General features: G+C 35.9%; 1 protein-coding gene across 2 annotated transcripts in view; it reads left to right on the forward strand.

Annotated features, from left to right (window-relative positions):
- The window catches only part of Lpxn (leupaxin), a 35,925-nt gene that overhangs the window by 4,281 nt on the left and 7,623 nt on the right, over window positions 1–24,021 (forward strand). The window contains exons 2-7 of one of the 2 annotated variants that reach the window (XM_046445692.2): window positions 2,152–2,309; window positions 5,739–5,785; window positions 15,065–15,164; window positions 18,487–18,654; window positions 19,501–19,674; window positions 19,791–19,872. In XM_046445692.2, coding sequence (XP_046301648.1) covers window positions 2,152–2,309; window positions 5,739–5,785; window positions 15,065–15,164; window positions 18,487–18,654; window positions 19,501–19,674; window positions 19,791–19,872 — 729 coding nt within the window. The remainder of the gene's footprint in view (window positions 1–2,151; window positions 2,310–5,738; window positions 5,786–15,064; window positions 15,165–18,486; window positions 18,655–19,500; window positions 19,675–19,790; window positions 19,873–24,021) is intronic. The other variant, XM_046445693.2, reaches the window with a different exon arrangement.

Here is a 24,021-nt window from a genome sequence, read left to right on the forward strand (position 1 = left end):
AGACCATGTTTCAAAATAAAAACCAAAAAGGGGTGGGAGTTGAGCTCAATGATAAAGCACCACTGGTACTAGACACACACACACACACACACACATACATACACAGACAAATAAAAACCAAAAATCTTGCATTATAATAAGGGAATTTTTAAACATGCAAAGGTAGAACATACATAATCAATTTTTATATACATATATATATATATATATATATATATCCACCTATTCCTTCCATCTCTGTATCATTTTAAAGCTACTTCTCAGATTTCATCTGTAAATACTTCTGCATTAATTGCTAATGCAAGGGTATATTTATACCATAAGACCAGTATTACACTCACAACAGACTTAATAGTGATTTCTCTCAATATCATGAAATATCATTATCACACCTAAAATTAACAGAAATCACTTAATATTTTCAAAACTATCACACCTAGAATAAACTAACTGTATTTATTGACTATTCAGTGTTCAAAAGTGTATAAAAGTTTAGTGTTTTAAAGTGTACTTAATGATTAAATAGGTATCATATATTGAATTTAAGTCTTTTTTTTTAATTTATTTTTTTGGTACTGGGAATTTGAACTCAGGGGTACTTGGCCACTGAGCCACATCCCCAGCACTATTTTGTATTTTACTTAGTGATAAGGTCTCCCTGAGTTGCCTTATATCTTGCTTTTGCTGAGGCTGGCTTTGAACTTTCGATCCTCCTACCAGCTTCCCAAGCCGCTGGGATTACAGGTGTGTGCCACTGAGCCTGGCCCTTAAGTCTTTTTTAATCTCTAGATATCCCTGCTATTTTTCCCATTACTTTATTCTTGAAGGGTAATTTGACCACAAGAGTTGATGTCATTTTTCTTATTTATAAAATGGTGCATGAATGTCAAAATTTTGTGGTATGCATGATTGAGAAAGTTCCACAGAATTTTTTGTAAAATACGATTAGATCTTTTCTTATGCCTTTAAGAAATATCCGTACTCCGCAAATCTGACATAAATGAAAATCAGTGTTTATTAATTTGAATGAACTGTGAAGTTCATTTTCTTTATTTGAGAACTTCAGAGTTAGGAAGGTTCTTAGAAATAATATAATTCATTGCTTTACAAACTTTAACTTGTGGTTAAAAAAATTCACTAGTAATCCACTAATGAGTCTTGATGCACAATTTGAAAAATATTGTTCTATCCAACTACTTCTTTATGTAGATGAGGAAACAGCTTCAGAGACAATGTCTTGCTCAAGAAGACCTGAAGAATCCATGTGAGAAGTGGGGACTATGACCTCCAACTTTGTTTGGGGGCTGGAATCAGATAGCCCAGATTCAAGTCCTGGTTCTGCACTTATGCTGGTTATTTTGTCTCTTTTTTAATCTTAAAACTAAGGGCAATAATATCATCTGCCTCAAAGTGTTATGACAATTAAATGAAATGTGTAAACTTCTGAGCACTGTGGCTGGTGTGTGTTAATTTTTATTAATTATTATTAATTTCATTACAACAGAAAAGTGCTAGTATAATGATTATAAAGTTTTCCCAAGAAAACTACAAGAGAAACAAGTCCCAACTATTTGAATTGCAACATCTTGATTTTGCATTATCTGTCTTCTCTTCAACTTCTGATTCTCTCCACACCCTAAAAGAATACTTCCACTTTGTTTTGAGAATTTTTTATTTGCTTGGAATCATTCTTGAAATTTAAAATAACAACAGCAAAAAAATCACCAGGGTTAAGAATGTGTTATTTCCCTGGTATTTTTAAAGATGTTTATAAAATTGCTTATATTTTTCTGATAAGAAACATATTTAGGTCTGTCTTTATATTTAGGATTATCTTTTCCTAATTGAGGATCTTTGTGGGTGGTCTGCCCTAATGAATGAATAAAATGAATACTTGCAATATAAGAAGTCAGAGTATAGAGTGAGACTATGATATTGAATGCAACCATAGGAAATAAGAAGCCAGAATATAAGGAGGCATTAACTATCTCCTGGTATAACAGGTCACAGTGTAAGTGAAATAAGGAGGAAGGGAAGGTGTTTGAAAATAACTTTATCCAAGAGAAGAAGGAGATGAATGGGGACACTGGTTAAAGAGAAAATAATTCTGGAGACTTATTCTATGTTATAATTTTCTTATTTCTTATATAGATGCTTTATTGGAGGAATTGGAACGCTCCACCCTCCAGGACAATGATGAATATTCTAACCCAGCTCCTCCTTCCCTGGATCAGCATTCCAAAAAGGAGAGTAACCTTGCTGAGGCTTCAAAGATCCTGCCCCATCAGGGTAACGCAAATCCCTCCTCGGTAACTTTTCATTTATTCTAGTACCTTGAATGTACAAGTTGCTGGCTCTTAAAGCTAAGAACTCAAGCACAAGCAGTCAGGGACAGCTGACTTCTCTGATCTTAGGTGGTAGCAGGAAAATTTGCAAGGTCTTTCTCCCTGTTGGCCACTTTGTATACCTGCTCATGCCCTGCCATTGTCCATGTGGTTATATGTGACATGCACAGAGCCACCTCGGAGTCAGTAAGAAACATGTGAAGTTGTGGCTTAATGTTATACAAATGATGTTTAGGAAATAGAAGTGAAGCATTCTTGTCATAGAGTATAGTGTAATCTGAATATTCTTTCTAGTGCAGATTATTTATTTGCTTCTGTCAAGCTCTAAGGATTTGCTTTATTGTTTGGCAACACTTTTTTAACTTTACAACAAAGCCTTTTAGAAGTTAGCTTAAATGAAGCCAAAACTTACGGTTTCGTTTGCTCAAAGAAGCTGTTAATAGTGTGACTTACACAAAATATTTGTCAACATTTACCAAATCCACGATGGGAGCAAGTAGAGATATCATTGTCCTTTTGAAAACCAAAAGGCACAAATATGGTGGAGAAGAATTGGCATCTACTTCAAAAGTTAAGACAAATTTAGACAATTAAACATGCAGCTGCTCTAGGAGGTGTGTTTACGTGTCAGTGTGAAGCACACCTTTCCCTTTGTATCAAATGACTCTTCTAAATCAAGTTTACTCATTTCCATTCCAAGTTTTCTTGTGCTTGTACTTGAAGTGGTGATATTTCCCTTTAAAAACTGTCAAATAATGTCAGTTTTATATCAATATTATCAGATGTCCCCACTAGAAAATTTGTTAATTACAAAAATGTTTTGGTTGTATTTCATCCAGTTCAAAGGATTAGATTATGTGGAAGTTCATTCTCTAGTTTTAAAAAAAAGGAAACATCTGATGTTGCTAAGGTTATCATAAGTTTAATTGAAAAATTTGACACTGAAGATAAAATATTGTTTTTTGTGGTGATAATATAAATACAAATGTTGGTGAAGCACAGCTTTGTGGTAAAAAACAATATTCTTACTAACTCAAAACCTATGGAACAGAAATGTACTCAGAATTACTTTTGATGTGCACAAAACTCAGGATTGCATCCAAACAAAATTCAAAGTCTACCAATCAATATGGAAACCAAAATTTTTCAAATTTACAAATATTAGTATATATACATGGAGTTTATAAGTAACTGATGTAGAAAACATGTGACAGAAGCTGATACTGAATATAAGGACACAATTTTACATGGCTGTATATATTTCCTCGCTGTCTTGCCTGTCACCCTTCGATTTAGAAATGTCTCAGTTCATGAAGTAACCCAGATTTAGCCTGTGTTATGCTCAACTCAGGGAGATCCTATTTCAAAATGAAAAAAAAAAAAATAGAAAAGGCTAAAGATGTGGCTCAGTGTTTAAGTGCCTCTGGGTTCAATCCCTGGTATTCCTCCACTCCCCAAAAAGCAAGAGTTTGAAATCTTAAATTATTCAGTGAATATAGCATTAAAATTCTGCTTTTGAAGCTTTTAGGGAGTAATGAGTTTGAAAAAGATGCAGCTTAGATTTCTTGCTGCAAAAGCTGAGAATTGAACAAATCTAAAGATGAGAGTTCAATGGTTTAATTACTAATTTGAAAATTGTGCTTCTGAAAAAATCAGATTTTGATCCCTATTTTAATTGAATAAATTTATATTCTCCACCGAATGAAATAAAATTGTCAAAGTATATCAAAGTTTTGGCTTATAAGAATATTATTGAAGAAAGGTACTCTGAAAGAGAAGCAGAAAGGCAGCACCTGTGAAAATATTGTCCCAAAATATTTACACATTTCAGCATAAAAAATAGAATTGAGAATATTTTCCATTTAGCAGAATTTGCTCTGAATGTACAAATTCACAGTAAAGGTATCTTCAAACCAGTTAAAAACATTATGGTCTACAAGCAGGCATAAATTAAAACTATCAGCAATTCAAATATATTAACCATAAAATTCAGCCTTGAAGGAGATTTCAATTTTGTGAGAACGATAGCACCATATTGAAAGGAATATATTTTCCAAAAAAATTTTTATATCACAATGTCAGAGACAGCAATGCTAAGAAACTGATTAAGGTTTGTGACCATATATCAAGAATAATTAATTTACTTGTGCTATTTAAATGTTCAGATGAGTTTTTAAACTTGCCCTAATGTTTGTAAATATAGTCATTTAAAATATTTTAGAAAGTTTTATTTAGAAAATGAGTATTCAGTAGAATTATTTTGTAGGTTCACCAATATAATAAAAATTAAATTTTTGATAAAAATACATATTTCAAAAATTATATGTGAATTGTTTTTAGAACTCCCTTTTGCCCTCAAAAGTGTCCCACTTTGAACAGTAGGTTAAATTGCCACTCTGTATGCATGATCTTGCCCCTTTTTCCCTGGCGCCCACTCCTCAGGACACAAGATGCTCCAGAGTGTTTTTTATAGTCATTGCTTCCACATGAATCATGTTACCACTAATATATGTGTATTTTTCTCATCTTAGTTCTTGCTCAAGCACCTCTACTCAGTGATTACTTGATTAATATAGTTATAACTGCAATCTCTCCCCTACTTTGCATCTTGCACCCCCTGCTTAACTTTACTTATTAATTTGTTATCAGTTTCTTACCACCAGAAGCAGGACATTCAGTTTTATGTGATTGTTATGTTTTGTTTTTTGACCTGCTATATCCTCTGTCTTGGTACATGACAGATACTCAGTATTTATTTAGTGAATCACCATGGATTCACACGTATTTCTTTTCCAATGTCAAGTTTGATTGTGTTGTAGCTTATACTCTCGGCACCATCCTGAGTGGTTAAATAAAGGGGCTTTACTCTTGCCCTTCTGTTTGTTTTATGGTTCCTATGTGAGGAGGGTGTACTTCTCTATTTCATTGCTTTTCAGGCAGGGAGGGACTGCTAGTATTTGTTCTCATGCCAACTACTCTATAAAGTTTGGCCTTTCTCTACAGGAGGGTTGGTAATTCCTGTGTCTTAGGAAAGGAGATCTCAGTGATTTACTCTGATATTTCAGAACTATCAGTCCACTTTAATTTTTTTTGAGGGGGGATACTGGGGATTGAACTCAGGATCACTCAACCACTGAGCCACACTCCCAGCCCTATTTTGTATTTTATTTAGAGACAGGGTCTCACTGAGTTGCTCAGCGCCTCGCCATTGCTGAAGCTGGCTTTGAACTCAGTGATCCTCCTGCCTCAACCTCCCGAGCTGCTGGGATTAAAGGCGTGTATCAGCCCCCTTTAGAAGCAAAAAAACATCCTGTAACTCCTAATGTTGATAAGAACCAATATTTTAACAACAGAAATCATTCTTTGCTCTTCTTTGTCACTTATATATTTTAGGTGCAGCTTGTGTATACTACAAGTATCCAGGAGCCCAATGTCTACAGGTGGGTTTCTGTTTTTACTAAATATGTAAAAAACTAACGATATTAGGTAATAACTTTGATTTGTCACTCTTTGAGCAGTTGGTTTATAAGTGTCAATGGTTATCACTCCTCTACGCTCCTTCTTTTTCTCTTTGAGCAGATGTAGAACTCTGCTCAACTGACTTGGCAGATTCTCCAGGTGCCTGGCTTCAAGACAGGCTGTCCAGGCTTGTGGGCTCTGCTATTTCCTTTGCCATCTGAAAAAGTCTAAATAGTCCCAGAGTCACCACAGATGGTTTAGCTTGTCTAGTCCAGATATGTGCTGTAGTTCACATAAGAGAAAACATACCCAAGAAACATAAGGAAGATTCCAACAACATCAGATAGTGGGGCTCCATGGCAGACTTGAATATATACTTCTTTCTTGAATGTTTCTTCCAATTTCATTTAGCTGGTGAAAAGTTTCCTTTAGTGAAAGTTACATACTAAAACAGATTCACTTACTAAATCCTTTCTCCTGACACAAGCAGAATTGGTAGTCTGAAAAATTTTAAAGGCCATTTTTTGTTGTTGTTGTTCTCTCTTCAGTCATAGCTTGTAGTTTTTAACATCAGACAACTGTCTGGGAAACAGTTCAAAGGGCTTACAATATTAGATAGTAAAAACTCTTGCATGTTCTACTACACTATTTTGGTTTCAGAATCACAATCAGTAATACATTCACACAAGGCAAAGACAGCAGAAGGACTCAATATAAGAAGTCTTTAATAAAACTCCTCACTTGAGGGAATTTTCTATTTTGGTGGAGGTGAGGCCAGTTTATTAATGTATGTTTTGCCAGTTAGTTCTAGTTCCAGAAAATTGTGGGATGAGCTGTTCCCCTGACCTCCCCCTCCTTGCCCCAGTAAAAAAAAAAAAAAAAAAAACAAATGAAGCAAAACAATAAGAAAGTAGTGCCTGGTACACAAAAAGTTCTTAGTAAAATACTCGGTTTCTTAAATCCATGAAGGCAGGAAGGAAGGTAGAAATACAAGTGAACAAATACATAACATGAAAACCAGCTTGAGCAACACCAGTACTAACTTATCAACACCCCTTGCTCTGCATAGAATCCTTGGCCCATTCCCCCTCATTTCTTGCATATTACAAGGAGCTGACTCTGCAGTTCAGGCTTTCTTGTGACCAATATGAGGCACTGTGGAGAGACTGGGGGGTGCAAAGGAGGAAATCCAGGGCATTTGTCCCAGCTGCTGTCTTTCCATGGTATATCTGTCATCAGCTACATTTTTATGGCTTCAGCTGGAGCGTGACAGATCTGCTGTGGTTCCAGCTCATTGACCTGGGCCCTTGGATTCTGGCAGCTTTTCCTCTTTCCTTTATCCTTTTGGTTTAAGGCTGTGATGAATTCCTGCTGTGGCTAATCTCTGAGTTACCTCATTATCTTCTTTTGCTTCTTGGCTGTCCCATCACCTGTGTAATCAAGTTTCTGATTAAATTCCTTTTGTTTACTCACTGTGGTTTCTGTTTTCCTGACTGGACTTTGATACATTCCCTGTTCTGAATGATACTTGCTATGTAGGCATGTGTGGGAGAGTTATATAAAATCCACTTGTAAATATTTTATAGACTTTTGTGAATCCCAGAGGCAGTATAATTCAGAGTCAGGAATGCTAGCATGCATAGATAGAATGTTAGACTCAGAATCTTCATCTCTGCATGTTTCCACCATTTACTCTGGCTTGCTTCAGTGAACTGAATCTTGTTTTCAATATAACTTGAAAAAAATGTTCAATACCAGCTGTGAATATAGTAATGAAATAAAACAGTTGTACATCAGTAGTAATATGAGCAATAATTTAGAATTGTATGTTTTACATGAACAAAAATGATAATTTTGATAATAAAAGGGAGCGGCAATTCATAAAAATGGAACAGAAGAATAAATGGGAAAAACTCCAACACAATAAAACCCCTTCCTTAAGAAGTCCAGATTCTTTTAAATGTATGTCTTGTGATTTATGTTAATAAGATCTCTGAGTAATGAAATAAGTCATTTCTGGTGACATAGTCATTTTTGGTGACTTTTACTATCTTTAAAAATTCAGGGGACAATTCAAAGATTTGAGGTTCCTTTTTTTCTAGGAACATTTCCCTCAGTGGGCACTTTAAGAGTTGATGATTACAACTCTTCAAGGTCTTATTTCTTTTTTTCTTAATTTATCCTAATTTGTTATACATGATGGTAGAATGCAATTCATTTCATATTACCCATATAAAGCACAATTTTTCAAGTCACTGATTGTATACAAAATATTTTCACAACATTCATGTCATACATGTACTTAGGGTACTGATGTCTTAACTCATTCCACCATCATTCCTACCCCCTTGCAAGGTCTCATTTCTTATTTAGAATATTATGTGGTTGATTCATTTATTATTAGAGTATTATGGTAGTGATCTATTTCTTTTATATACTGCAGTAGGACTCCAGTTAAAAACTAGTGGGATTCTTTGAATAAGTACAAGTGATTAAGAATGGGCAGATCCTGATAAGAAACTACAATTTATTCTATGTTTGGACACAGAGCAGCAGGATGTGCTTCCCAGGAGCATGTCTGTGGTGACAAGTACTAAGGGATTATGACTGAAAGATTTTGAGGAAGAGCTCTGTATCAAGAAGAACTGAATCAGTCACTTATATACCTGACGATTCCTTCCTAGATTTAAAAACAAACAAACAACAAAAAAAAAACATTAGCATCTGGCAGAGGACCTTGCAGTACTTAAAAGACATTTTTTTTTGTTTTAAGAAAGGAAGATATTAATTTTCCTTTCATATTTTCCTTGTTAAATACTGAAAAATAAATAAGCCAGCGTTGGAACATGAACCCAAATGAGTCCTTTTTTCTTAAGAGAGAAGGGTAACATTTGCTTTTCTTGGCTGGCACATATATAATAATAAGTAAAGCAGTAAGGCTATGTTTTCATTCTTGAAATAGTTTTAGTGAAAGAATATTTTCTCTTGTTATGGTTTTACTCCTTTCTCTCTCTCTCTCTCTCTCTCTCTCTCTCTCTCTCTCTCTCTCTCTCTCATTAGTGTTGATTTGATGACTTATTAGCTAAGTTCTCTTGGTTAAGGTTTATTAAGAACTGATTCCAGAGCCAGTTATCTGTGATACCTTTTGACCTAATTTTTCCACTTCCTAAAATTAACTTTATGGAAATAATTGCAAATGGGTGTGAGTATTTATTTAACAGTATTGATTATATTAGCAAAAATGAGAAATATATGTGCCTAACAATAAACTTGGTTTGATAAATTATAGCACATTATATATTTGGAAATCATATAGCCTTTAAGCATTATTTTGGAAGATAGAGAACACAAACTTTGCAGCCTGCAGTCCCAAATTCTTATTTTTCACCTGTATTTTGTTGAGAAAAAATTTTATCTTCTTCTCAGTCTCAGTTTTTCTCCTCTGGGATGACAGTGCCTAGCAATTAAGGTTGTTGTAAAGATTTAAAGAGAACAAATGTTCTCTTTATTAAGGGTCAGTCATACTATTAGCACACAATAAATGCTAGCTGTTGTTATAGTTACAAAACATGGATAGATACGTGCATAACGTATGAATAGAATACCACTTAAATTGTCTAAAATGAGACAAAATTATAAAAAATTGCAATGATAGCTGCTAAAATGTACAAAATAATTGTCTCCTCAGAGGGGGTATATGTACGGTTTAAATTTTTTTATATTTCTTTTTAAGTTTTCTACATTGAAACAAAGTTTAAATAAGGATCTCCATACTGTGACTGTATTTATTTTACTGAAGATTGTTTAAACAATCATTATATATGAGAGTGTGTGTGTGTCTGTCTGTGTCTAGGTAACAAATGAGATACACCTGTGAGTTTCACTACAGCTGGCCCCATCTGCCACGTATACCACTTCATCTGTTGGCCATGTACATTACTGTTTTTCCTAGTATAGATGACCCTTGTTTTGTTTTGAAAATACAACTTAAGATACAAAAATATTTCATAAACTCATATGTGTAAAAAGTTAGTGGATTCCAAAATATAAAGGTTAAAAAGTCAGATACCCCTCTTCCCCTTGGAGTCTTTCTTCCACCAACTAATTACTAGCTTCATGGGTAACTGCTGGGAGGTATAGTATACCTCTTTACAGACTTTTGTGCATATATTCACACTTACTATATGTACTTCAAATTTATATGAATGAGCCAAGCACGGTGATGCATGCCTGTAATCCCAGTGGCTTGGGAGGCTGAGGCAGGAGAATCGCAAGTTCAAAGCCAGCCTCAGCAAAAGTGAGGTGCTAAGCGACTCAGTGAGACCCTGTCTCTAAATAAAATACAAAATAGGGCTGGGATGTGGCTCAGTGGTTGAGTGCCCTTGAGTTCAATCCCTGGTACCCCTGCTCCCGCAAAAAATCATCAACCCAAATTTATATGAATGGGAGGATACTTTTCATATTGTTCTGGGCTTTGCTTGTATAATTTAACAATATATCTTAGAAATCCTTTTTAGTTCATATAAAGCTATGTCTGCATTTTTTTTGGTGGCAGTATGCTGTAGCATGAATAAACCAAAATTTGGCTATAGCTCCATTTAGTTTATTTTCAGTTTGCTCAAAAAAACCTTATTGTAATAAATTCTTTGAACATATATCTTCATTTATATATGTATGTGTATTGCTCTTTTATCTTTGTGTATATTGTACATATATCCACCTCTGTCTGTTTGTCTGTCTGTATCCAATTTTTTTTTCTGTAGAATAGCGTCTTAGAAGTGAAATTGCTGAATTGAAACTTATATCTATTTGAAGAATTGATAGATGTTGCTTTGATAAGGTAAACCTATATAACTCATGGTGTATATGAAAACATATGTGTATGTATAATCCTGACTTTCCAACACTGCATGTTATTAAGGTTTTATAATTTTGACTAATAGATATAAATTTGTATTTCACTGCCTTAAATTGCTTATTTAAAGATTAATGAGATTAAGCATATTTTTACATACTGATAAACATTTATTTGAGTTTCTTTTTCTGAAACCTGCCTGTTTAAAAGCCTTTTGTTCAGATTTCTATTAGTTGGTGTTCTTATTATCAATTTATAGAAGTTTTACAAATTTTCAAATATTATGTATGTTTTAAATATTTACATGTATTTTTTTAAGATTGGTATTATCAGTATTTTTTATTTTTTGACTTCACTCCAAAGTTTTATGCCTTTCTTAGAAAAGATTTCATCAACCCTAAATGCCAAAAAAAGTCTCCATTTTATGGTGGTATTTTTAGGCTAAGGTATCTTTGGTATCTTGTTGGGCATGGTGGCACACGCCTGTAAACCCAGCAGTTTGGGAGGCTGAGGCAGGGGGATTGCAAGTTCAAAGCCAGCCTCAGCAACTTAGTGAGGCCCTCAGCTACTTAGCAAGACCTGTCTTAAAATAAAAAATAAAAAAGACTAGGGATGTGGCTTGGTGGCTGAGTGGCTGAGTGCCTGTGGGTTCAATCTTCAGAACCAAAAAAAAAAAAATGTATTTTTAATTTGTCTCACATTTACTCAGCTATATGGTGTGTGGGGGTTCTAAATTTATTATGCTCCAAATACCTTGTTATTCCTGAGTCCAATAGCCTATTTCTGATTATTTGAAATACCACATTTATCATATAGATGTAAGATCCTGTTTCTGGGTTTTACAGTCTTCTCCTTCATATTTCTTTATTTCTTAATAAATATCACACACATTTAATTACTGTCACTTTATTTATTCATTTATTTATTGAGCGACCAAAAGATCTTTATTGCAGTGGTGTCTGATTTAACAGAGAAGGAAGAGAAAAAGAGAGAGGAAAGAGAGAGAGCAGGGAAAGAGAAGAAAGAAAGAGGGAGAGAGCAAAATGAGAGAGAGAGAGAGAGAAATTACTATTACTTTATAAGATGTTACATTTATTGGAACAAATTTTCCTTCTTTAACTCATTTTTTTTAACTTTCCTTGGGTTAGTTCTAGCCCTGAGTTTTAGCATCTGTTTCATAGCTTGAATAATTCTATTAGGGTTTTATTTGAATTAATTAATTGAAGGAAAGTGACATCATAGCATGCATTTCTGCTTGTGTGGGTATTTTTTAAAAATAATTGTTATAGTGAATATTTAAAGCTCATTATGCATGTTGATGCTGTGGGTACATATAGATAGTAAAATGATTACTTTAATGATGCAAATTAACATACCCATCATCTTATGATTATTCTTAAATTTTTGTGGCAAGAGCAGATAAAATTTATTCATTTAGTAGGAATCCCAAATACAGTACCTATAGCACTCATGTTGTACATTAGTTCACTAGACTTGTTTGGGATACACATCAATTTTGTAATCTCTGACCTAATTTCCTCATTTCCTGTCCCCTACCTCACTCATGACAGCACTTGTTTTATTTTGTTTCTATATATTTGATTTTTTTTCAGTTTCCACATATAAGTGAGATCATGCAATGTTTTCTTTTTGTGTCTGTCTTATTTCACTTAGCATAATGTCCTCCAGATTCATCCACATTGTGGCAAGTGGCAAGAACTCCATCTTTTCTAAGGATGAATTATATTCCAGTACATATCTATTTGTATGTATGTACATATGTATGTATGTGTCTTATCTACCTACCTATTTCATTTTAAGTGTTTATCAACAGACACTTTGGTTGTTTCCATATCTTGGGTATTCTGAATAGTGCTGTAAAGAACATGGGAGTGCAGATGTCTTTATCAGGTGGTGATTTCATTTCCTTTGTGTATCTGCTTAGAAAAGGGATTGCTGGATCATATGCCAGCAATTTTTAATGGTTCTATTTTAACCTCCCCACTCTTTTGCTCCATGACTGCACCAATCTACATCCTTACCATTTTCCCCAATATTTATCTTTGATGTTTTGATAATAGGCATCCTCCAGGTATGAGATAGCATTTCATATAACTTGGATTTGCATTTTCCTGATGTTTAATCATGTTGAGCACCTTTTCACATACTCTTTGGTCATTTGTATGTCTTCTTTGGAGAAATGTCTATTCAGATCCTTTGCTCATTTTTTAATCATATATGTGGGTCTTCTTTTATGTCTTCCAGTGTTTTTCTTCATAGAAATCTTACATTTTTGTTAGATTTATTTTTTAATATTTTGTAATTTTGTCTTGGTATTATTTAATTTTCTAATTGCTTAGTGCTGGTTGATAGTAAATACATTCTTTCATTTTATTCTTGTATATAGTAATGGTTCCGGTGTTTTGTCTTCATTCTGATAGCTGTTCAATCACTTTTTTTTTACATTCTCTAGGTCAGTGATCATATTACCTATCTTAAAAGAAAATAAAAGTGAGAGTGCTTTGCTTTTTTTCTTCAAATACTGTTTTATTTTTAATGTATTTGGTAATGCATTCTGGAATAATATTGAAAATAAGGAATAATGGTAATATTGGTGTTCTGCTTATCTCTTAATTAAAATGTGTTTTGTATTTGATGAGTAAATATGGAGGCTAGTATATATTTCTTATAGATACATTTGATCAGGTTAAGGACTTTTTCTTTTTTTCCTTAATCTTCAACAATAGGAATGATCATTAAATTTGATTTCTACTGCTTTTTCAGTATCTAACGACATGTTTAGAAAGCTTTTCTCTTATTTGTTAGCATAATGAATTATATTATCCCTTTCCCTAATCTTGAACCCTTCAGGATGATTGACATAAACACTACTTAGCCGTGATTGTTTAAAAAACATATTTCTTTTGTTTGTTTCTTATACTAGGGATTGAACCTAGTGGGGCCTAACCACTGAGCCACATCCCTAGTCCTTTTTATTTTTTATTTTGAGACAGAGTCTCACTAAGTTGCTCAGAGCTTCACTAAGGTGCAGAGACTGGCTTTAAACTTGTGATCCTCCTGCAGCCTCCTGAACTACAGGGATAATAGGCATGTGTCACCAAAGCAAGCTCTGCTATTGTCTTTAAGATTCCTCTTTCACACACAATGCTCTTTCTTTATCTAATTTTAGTATCAAGTTTCTGTAATATTCATAGAATTAATTGGGTAATTTTCCATATTTTTCTTTATACTTGGAAGTTTTGTACAATATTCCCCAAAAGCTATCAGGTTTTTTTTTTCCTTGTTTGTTTTCTGCTTCATTAATTTAGGCTTTAACTCCTGCTTAAGTATTTTAGGAGTCTTTTTTTAGAGCCTTGAGTTAAAAATTTTATTTGTGATCTCTCTTATTTTTCAGTATTTGACTTAACTACATTCATATATTTTTCTTTCAGTGACACTTTGTTTTCAACTCCGAGGGTGTGTGTGTGTGTGTGTGTGTGTGTTTTCTCATTGCTATTTATAAATTATTTGAACATTCAGTTTTAATTATTTTTTAATCATAATAATTATATAGAAGTACTCTTCTGTTTCTTAAGTAGATAATTTTTGCTTAATTTGTACTTGAGCCTTATTTTGATTCCTCATACTTGGTTAATTTTACTAATGATTATGCAGTTACTTAAATAGCTCCTATATTCTATTTTTAGGCTAATGTTTTATTTGTTTCCAATTATCTAAATATGGAATCACCATGATGTACATTATCTCAATTTTCCATACCAAGGATTTGCAAAATTTTTCTGCAAAGAACCAGGAATTAACATGTGAGGTTTTTGTGGACTAAAGGTACCTGTAGCAACTACTCAGCCTTGCAGAGAATACCTGTAGGCAGCATTGGTTGGACATGGTCAGAATTAGCCCATGGACCTTAACTTGTTAATGCCTGCTTTATATTCTTATTTATTTATTTATTTATTGTTGTTGGACAGTACCTGAGGGGGGAGATATAGTACCTTATAATTTTTAAAAATAATATGACTAAAAAAAAAATAAAAAAATAAAAATAAAAATAATATGACTAAAAATTAAAAATGTATGGCTATGGTTTTAAAGCTTTATTTAGTGGCTGCTTGGTACATCATAGTTGGGGGAAAATACCCTCTCAGTTACATGTTAAGCCCTTTCCTTTACACACTTGAAAACATCATTTTTTGAGATGACTAGGGACAAAAAGCATAGAGACCTTGTTCAGATTTTTAATCGAAGAGCTATTTTTTGATTATTTTTTTTCTGATTTTAGATTTATGCCTAAGGGGTTAATAGTTAAAAGTGCATTTTGTGTGTGACTTAACATTTATTTGAATTTTGATAAGTTTATATGATTTTTTTCTCTCTTTCTTTATAGTGAAGTTCAAGAGCCAAAGGAATCACCACCACTTCCTAAAACTTCAGCAGCTGCTCAGCTGGATGAACTCATGGCCCATTTGAGTGAAATGCAGGCCAAGGTGGGTGCAATCTGGATGAGCTAAGTTCCTTAAAGATAAAGGAGGCCCAGAGAAGCACAATTCTTTGAGGAACTCAGTTCTGCCTTCCTAGACTAAATTCAATTCATGGAGAAACTCAAATTTGTACTATGTGTTATTTGGAAACAAACGATAATATGGTGCAGGCTTTGATATCAAGGAGCTTGGAATATGCTTGGTAAAATGAGGCATAAGCCTCTATAGAGTAAAAGGTGGTTTGCCAAAATATGTGGAGCAAACTTTAGGGATTTGGCGAGGCTACTCAGATTTTACTGGAAAGGTGGGGATGGAACTTGGGGCTGACTCTGAAGAAGGGGTGGGGTTTGAGCATAAAGAGATGAGATGAGTAGTACTTTCATTTGCAACAGGCCCAGAGGGCATATGTATCTAAGAACTGTTAGGGAGACCTGACTGAGCAGGACAGAAGAGGCCAATGAGACAAGGCAGGGGAGATCAAAGTAGGAAGATAAAGAATCCCAAGCCCATATTGAGATAAAACCTACCATCTTATTTTTGCCTATAGAACATAAATAACAAGCTCACATGTCCTGGAAGAGAATGGAAATCAAATAAATGGACTTAAGAATTTATTAAAGGAATATAATATAGAATATAATATAGAATATAATATAGAATTCGTAAGGTAGAGGATTCAACCACTCTAAATCTGGTTGGAGAGTTGATATACATTCAAGACATAACTATGAAAAAAATTTAAGGCATTAAAAATGTGTGTAATTGGAGAGGTCAGGGACCTTATCTCTGTGACTGACCTGGGGACTCATAGTGCCCAGCACATTGCTATGCCTGGCACATAGTAAGTAACACATATTTATCAGAGAGACAAATGAATGAACATTCCAAGCAAACTTTCTTTAATAAGTTAATGTTCTTTGATTAGCTAATATCTGTAGTCAATCTGGGTAAACTGGCTCATTATGCTGTATATCTGAAAATGCTAGAAAAAATTTACATTATGATATTGTGTTTTGTGATTGATTTGGCATGTTTCTTGTTAAATTTAAATTTAAATTTAAAATATTTGTTTTTAGTTAAACCTTACATTCACGTTGTACAAAAATCAAAAGTACAAACAAGTTTACATTAAACTATTTTCCTGTTATCTTTGTCTCTCCAGTCATCTAGTATCCTGCTTTTTATTTATCTAAAAGTATTCTGGAATATACACACAAGAGGTAGATACAGATGTAGATACAGCTATACTGTGGCTTTTTAATTTTAGTTATTTTTATTCTTAATATTGGTCACCCTTTCAGGGCCTTCAGATGTTAGCCTTACTTACCTCTTGAACATTAAGCAGCATTATGTAATAGAGGAAAAAGGAAATTAGCATTATTATTGGTGAAATAATATGAGGTTATTCCAGGCAGCAAAATAGAATAAGTAGAGATCTGAAGGTAGAGAGTAACCATCAAGATCAGAAGACCATAGGAGCCTGCTGGCATTGAACAAAGAGGCCTTTTGCTGCATAATAAAAGGTAGATTGGAAAGGTAAAGTGAAGGCAATAGATGAGAGGCTTTGAATGTCCTTCTGATGAGTGCACATTTGATGTGGAGGCAAGGGAGCCATAGTAGCTTCTGATCAGCTAAGCATTAATAGAAGGTAGTGGTAGCCCAATTGGAAGGGAATAGGACAATGCAGGACGTAGTGGTGTAGTGGTGAGAGACAAGTTAAATATCCTTTTTTTTAAATTTGAGAATCTCCTGTTGCTTGGCTTATAATAACTAACTTGGAATTTTGCTTTAAAAAAATCCAGTCTATTGGCATGTCTTATCTGACCATTTCTCCACTCTCTAACACTGGCCTAAGTCAATATGTAATAGTCTCCCTGCTTCCCTATGGCTTATGGACACTTAGTTCTGCAATGAACCATTACAGGGTTATTGTCAGTCAGATTCTTTCACTCTGATACTTGCAATCCTTCAGTGGCTCCCATCACCTTGGAATAAAACCCAAGTCTTTACCAGGAGGGTGCCATGTAATCTTAGCCTTTCTGTCCATCATCTTGTCCTCAATCTCAGTCCCTCAACTCTAGGCACCTGGGGCCTTTTGTCTCTTCTTTTAATGTATCAGGAGCTAAGGATGTAGCTCAGTGGTAGACAGCACTTGCCTAGCATGTGTAAGGCCCTGGGCTCTAGCCCAGCACTTCAAAGTCTTCTAATATGCCAAACTGTTTCCTTCCTCAGTGCTTTCTCTCCCTCTGGAATGCTTTCCCACAGCTGTGTATATTTCTGGGTCCCTAAGTACCACACAAATAATCTGCTCAAATATCATTTCCTCAGTGATATTTGGTCTTCTCTGATTAGCCCATTAAATCAGTTTTTCCTCACCATCTCATCCTCCATCTATAGCTTTACCTGACATTACAACATGTTTGTTTGTTTACTGTGTACCAAAGAATGTAAATCAATAAGACTAGAAACTTGGTTTGTCTTGTACATTGATTTATTCCAAGTGCTGAGGGCAGTGATTGGCACAGACTAGGTATTCAACCAAGATTGTAGAATACATAAATAAAATGAAGACCGGACTAATTGCCAACTTAGGTCATTATGAGAGTTAGAGAGGATATCATATTCATGTACTCAATTTTCTACAGTCAGAAAAGATTTACAAATAGAAGAAGGTTGGTCAGTTTTCATTTGGCTTTAGAAATTTAGAATAAAAGGTAAATGAAAATATTTCTCTTGGTATTAAAATGTTGGATTCCTCGAGATCTTAGAGGAAAGTTAAGGGAAGACCAAGAAATCTATTGGTAGAGGTGAGCATCCTGGGTTGTGTAGAAAATACCAAGAAAGTTGTTTTAATCAGCTTTTTCCTCTGCTGTAACTAAAAAAAAAAAAGACCTGATATGAACAATTTTTACAGGTAAAGTTTATTTACAGGCTTATGGTTTCAGAGGTCTTAGTCCATAGACAGCTGGTTCCATCCTCCAGGGCTCCAGTGAAACAGAACATCATGGCAGAAGAGTGTGGTGGAGGGAAGTGGCTCACATGATGATCAGAAAACAAAAAGAGACTCCACTTGATAGATACAAAATATATACCCCAAAGGCATGCCCCAGTGACCCATCTCCTTCAGCCACAGCCTACCCACCTTCAGTTACCACTGAGTTAATCCCAAAGGGGATTTGTTCACTGGTTGGGTTAAGGCTCTCATAACCCAATCATTTCTCTAGGCTTTTTGCATTGTTTTACACATGAGCTTTTGAGGGACATCTCACATCCAAACTATAACAAAAGTACTTGAAAGTTAACTCTCTTTGTGGTTTCCTTGTACCAGGTTGTGATGAAGGCAGATGCCAGCAAGAAACAGTTACCAGACAAGCAGGATCACAAGGCTTCCCTGGATTCAATGCTTGGGGGTTTGGAGCAGGAATTGCAGGACCTTGGGATTGCCACCGTGCCCAAGGGCCACTGTGCTTCCTGCCAGAAACCGATTGCTGGGAAGGTGGGATGAGCTAAGTCTGGTCCTATAGCATTTGTATATGTGTGTTTGTCTCTCTGCCCTGCCAAAGAAAGTACTTTCTACTTATATCCTAAGACTTTTAAATAATCATTAATAATTACTGATCACTTGTAGTGCTCTGATAACAGAGCTAAGTGCTTTATAAGTATTTCCTATTTAATGGTCCCACCAGCCATTATTTAATGGTCCCCCCAGTTCCCTTTGTAAAGACAAGGAAGTTGAGAGCTGAGAGGCATTAACTGACCACAGTCTAGTAAGAGACAGAGGTGAGGTTTGAAACCAGGAGAATCTGATGCCTGAGGTTGAGTTCTTAACCATTTTTTATCTCACTGCTCCCTTTGTTCAAACATTTCTGCTCTAAATTGATTAGTTTTTCAGCTGAATGTATCTTCAAATCATAGCCACAAAGTCCTGCTCTGAATCATCCTTCACCAGATCCATGTAGAGAGCTTTCCGACCGGAACTCTGTAGGGCATGAGATGAAGTGCAGAGCAGAAGAGTTAAAACTCAGTTGGCCCTTTCCTCTTCCAAGGATCCCTTCCATGTGAAAACTGGAGTTATCTCTTGTCTATCACCTGTGTGCTCTATGTTTTTCTACTGTTTTCTGAGGCAGTAGAATGAAAAGGAACCCATGTTTATCAGAGTGATCAGTCAGGAAAGTGGACACCCTTTTACTATTCATTAAGCATGACAAGAGACCACCTCAAGTGTGCTATAAGTCCAGGGATTGTTGTCTATGTGGAATGCAGTGGCCTACATAGTTGTGCAGCCTCAGTCCTTAAAAGTAGTCTGCTGGGCTTCCATTTCCGGCTCTATGTCATCCCCTAGATGATCCATGCCCTAGGACAGTCATGGCATCCAGAGCACTTTGTCTGTACTCACTGCAAAGAAGAGATTGGCTCCAGTCCCTTCTTCGAGCGGAGTGGCTTGGCCTACTGCCCCAAAGACTACCACCACCTTTTTTCTCCACGCTGTGCCTACTGCGCTGCTCCTATTGTGGACGTAAGTAAATCTCTCTCCTCTCAGGTTTCATGTAGGTTTTAATCACTCTTTAGAACCCAGATAATGTTTGACAGGTCTGCAGTCTTCTAATGTCTCTCTCTGTGTTCCTTTTTTAGAAAGTGCTAACAGCAATGAACCAGACATGGCACCCAGAGCACTTCTTCTGCTCTCACTGTGGAGAGGTGTTTGGTGCTGAAGGTAAGACTGGGAGGCTGCATCTTAAACCCCAAGGGCTGGTGGTAAGGAGGAGGCCAGCAGTGCTTTTCCTTGGAACCTGTTTTTCACTGCTGCAGCAGTCCTAGTTTCTACCAGTACCATCTAAGTGCCCTTTGTTAGCTTCCCATTGTTGTGACACAATCCTGAGAAAAATCATCTTAAAGGAGAAGAGGATTATTTTATGTCATCGATTCAGATTCATACATGGTCACTTGATTCCATTGTTTTGGGGCTTGTGATGAGGCAGAACAGGGAGTACATGATAGAGCAAAGCTGCTCACAAAATGGTGGCCAGGAAGTAGGGAGAGAGAGAGAGAGAGAGAGAGAGAGAGAGGAGAGGAACAAAAGTACCCTTTTTTGGTGGGAGGGGTACCAGAGATTGAATTTAGGGGCACTCAACCACTGAGCCACATCCCCAGCCCTATTTTGTATTTTATTAGAGACAGGGTCTCACTGAATTGCTTAGCGGCTCACTAAATTGCTGAGGCTGGCTTTGAACTCGAAATCCTCCTGCCTCCACCTCCTGAGCCACTGGGATTCCAGGCGTGTGCCACTGCACCCAGCCAAAATGTGCCTTTTAAGGGCATACCTCCGGTGACCTACTTCCTCCAAGTAGGCCCCACATCCTAAAGTTTCTACCACCTCCCAAAGCCCATTAAGTTATGAATCCATAAATAGATTAATCCATTCATGAGGTCAGAGCTTTAATAATCCAGCCACTTCTCAAAGGCTCCACCTCTAAACACTGCTGTAAGAGGACCAAGCCTTTAGCATGAACTTTTGGGTACAATTCAGATCCAAACCATAACATACTCATTTTGGTACTAGATGACATCCCTACCTCTTAAAATTTTTGATAATTGATTTTTTTAATCACAGTGATACAAATGCATAGTTTAAAAAGTCAAATGTTACTTTATGATTATTCTGGCTTAACTCTTAAATGTACTCCACAGGTTCATTTTTTAAATGTTTTTTTGAACAACTGTAACTCATACATAGAATTTGAAAATTTCTTTATTTGTCACTTTTAGAATTAACTTAGAGAGGAAAGTTCTCATCTCTTCCTAAATAAAAACTTGGCCAATTGCATGTCTTTTCTGATCACCTTAATAAATAGTTTTAGGTATAACATCAGTTTAAAACAAAACAAAAAAGTTCTGGGCTGGGGTTGTAGCTCAGTGGGCATAAGGCACTGGGTTCGGTCCTCAGCACCACATGAAAATAAATAATAAAATAAAGGCATTGTGTCTATAAAAAAATAAAAAATTAAGTCTTTAGGTAATTTAGTCTCACAGTGTCTGATTTAGTAGTAAACGAGCAGTAGTAAAGCTTCCAGATTTTTTAAAGTGGAAAAGTTGCTCTTTTTTCCTGGAGGGGCTTTAAACCTGGCCTTTCACCTCTCCTGAACTGCCTTTGCCCCTACCACCCTCACTCTAATTGCAAGCCAATTAGGGTTGAAATGTGAAAGACGGGAACAGAAGGCAGGCAAGTCCTACCACATAAAGTATTGTTATTAAATTGAGTTTTTGCTCTGGGTCTGTGTAATGTTTAACTTTCCTTCTATGGATTAAATACAGGTCCCGGAGTGAACTCTTTTGATGGCCCACTGCATGTATTGCTGGCTACTCTGTCCTTGTCATATTTCTTTGAGGACTGGTTCCTTAGAGATTCTTTTTTCATAGGATTTTTCATTGTTCCCTTCTGGTGTTTCCTTAGAAATTATTAAAATGGTTTCATATCATCTCTTTCACTCAATTTTTCATGTAAGACCTTGGGAAACCTGCCCTTTTTCCATCAGCCAATGGAATTGCACTTCACTTGCAGCTACTTTTCTATATTCAGCTGCTGTCGGCTCTGTCAGCCATGCTTTACCCTATGGACATTTTGCAGGGATGAGTCAGATACCATCAACTGTGTCTCACTAACAACAGGGCACACATATTCAGCTCTCTGAGTAGTCCTATTGAAGTCCCTCCTCTCTTTCTCTTTTTCTCCTAGCACTGGGGTTGAACCAAGGATACGTAATTAGTAAGCCACATCCCCAATCCTTTTAATTTTTTATTTAGAGACAAGTCTCACTAAGTTGCTTTGGGCCTCACTAAGTGACTGAGGCTAGCCTTGAACTTGTGATCCTCTTGCCTCAGCCTCCCAAGCAACTAGGATTACAGATGTGTGTCACCATACCTAGCTTGAGAATAGTTTTATTTCATTTTTACCTAGTTGTAGATGAAAACACTGAACTTCAGGAAAGTAATTTTCTTAAAGTCATGGTTGAGGAGATAGAACTCAAACTCAGGTCTCATTTCTGCAAATTCCATGTTTTCTCTACAACATAACTTTCCCTTGACTGTGCAGTTATTGGATCCCTTTACTTTTGTAGTACCAATGTGATGTGCTTTATTTGACAATAGACCAATGGAATAGACACAATCCACTAGCAAAGCCCTTTGTGGTAATTTGTTCACTGGAGCTTGCTCAGTGCATTTCACACAAATCATTAGGTATTTTGTTTCAAGATTGCCCTTCAGTGAAGCATCACTTTTCATTGAGGCTTGTCACAGTAAATTTACATTGTAGTGGTAGCCATAGAAGTTGAGAGTTAGTTGACTAGGATAATCAGCAAGTGAATACTGCCCACAGATAACTGTGATATGGAAGTTTCCTAGAAACAGAACAGCAGGATATAGACATATTTTAGATAGAGATGTAAGTTAGTTACCAAAGAAAAATGTCCAGTACATAGGATGACCAGAAAGCATAACACAGGTGGCTAGTTTCATTGTTCTTGACTTTGGCCTCTTATAAATAGACAAGACTGATTGAGTCATTTATGACTTTAAAGAAGCACAAATCTATACTTAAAACGTATTTATTAATGGAGACACTTGACAGAAAGGACCATTTATTAATCAGAAGCTCCTGTTAAGTAGTATTTGCATTTCTATGCCTGACTTTCTTGTAGATGGGTATCCTACCATATGGTCAGTCCATTAATTAGGTGACATCCTGCCTTTTACCCCATGTCACATAGTCACAAATAGAGTTTCAGTAATGATAGTTTAACCACAGAGTCTCTTGGGAAATTAAATTCATCTGCATTTTTTTTCTTCAGTTCAAAGAATTGCTCTTTAAGGCTCAAGTTTCTAAGCACATTGGGCCTTAGCATCCTCAGCATCCTCCTGAGGACTAGGTCCTCAGTGCCTACCTGTCTTTCATTTTAGTTGTTCATTATCCAGGCCATGCAGGTGCTCCCTAATTTCCCCTGTGGCTAAAGTCTCACCATAGTATAAACACCCTCCCTCTCTCTGTGACACTTTTAATTGTCAGTGTTTCACATTCGTCCTCCAGAGGTAATTGGCCCCAGAGAGAGCTTCTGGGAAAATAAGTGTGGAAACTTGCCCAATTTATTGGATTACTAAATGCAGGAGCATCACAGCAAGTTTGGCTGATTGCTTTTGATTCCTCTCCCAAGAGTCACCCAAGTTGAAACAGTAGCTGTTACTTCCATGCTCTCTTAACTCTTGAGACCAACTGCCCTATAAATGCCTAGAGGAGGGTCATTCCTAGGTTAGCTGGCATGTTTTACAGTTTTCCCATGTAGTACCTACTTATAGGCAAGCTCAATTTTCTGTCCTTTGCTTTATGCACATCAGCATCACCTAGGGACTTATTAAGAATGCAAAATCTGGGGCCCCATTCCATACCTATTGAGCAAAAAAAATGGGGGCAGGATGAAGAGAACCCAGTAATCTAATTTAGCAAGTTCTTAGATGAATGATGCATGCAAAAGTTTAAGAAATACTCTGCCACATAAAATGAAGAAAGATGGCAGTGGGTATTTGTTTAGATAGTAGAATTTCCTGTATTCATTTTCTCTAGAACAGACTCTAGAAATCTTTTGGGGGGTTGAAGGGAGGAAAGTAAAGTGAGCTCCTTTGTGTCTCAAGCATTTAGAAGGAGGAACATAGAGTAGCCTATAAAATTACTAGTTTGGATTCTTGGATCTGTAGGCCTCAGAGTTCTGATAAATTGTCTTTTTTTTTTTTTTTTTTAAAGCAGACATGGCTTTAACAGAGCAAACCTTGTCAAAAAGTAACAATAACTAAGGGAGAACCAACAGTTACATAA

Source organism: Marmota monax, unplaced genomic scaffold, assembly GCF_021218885.2.
Source record: "Marmota monax isolate L192 unplaced genomic scaffold, Marmota_monax_Labrador192_F-V1.1 WCK01_AAM20220418_F8-fsc00038, whole genome shotgun sequence".
NCBI lineage: Eukaryota > Metazoa > Chordata > Mammalia > Rodentia > Sciuridae > Marmota > Marmota monax.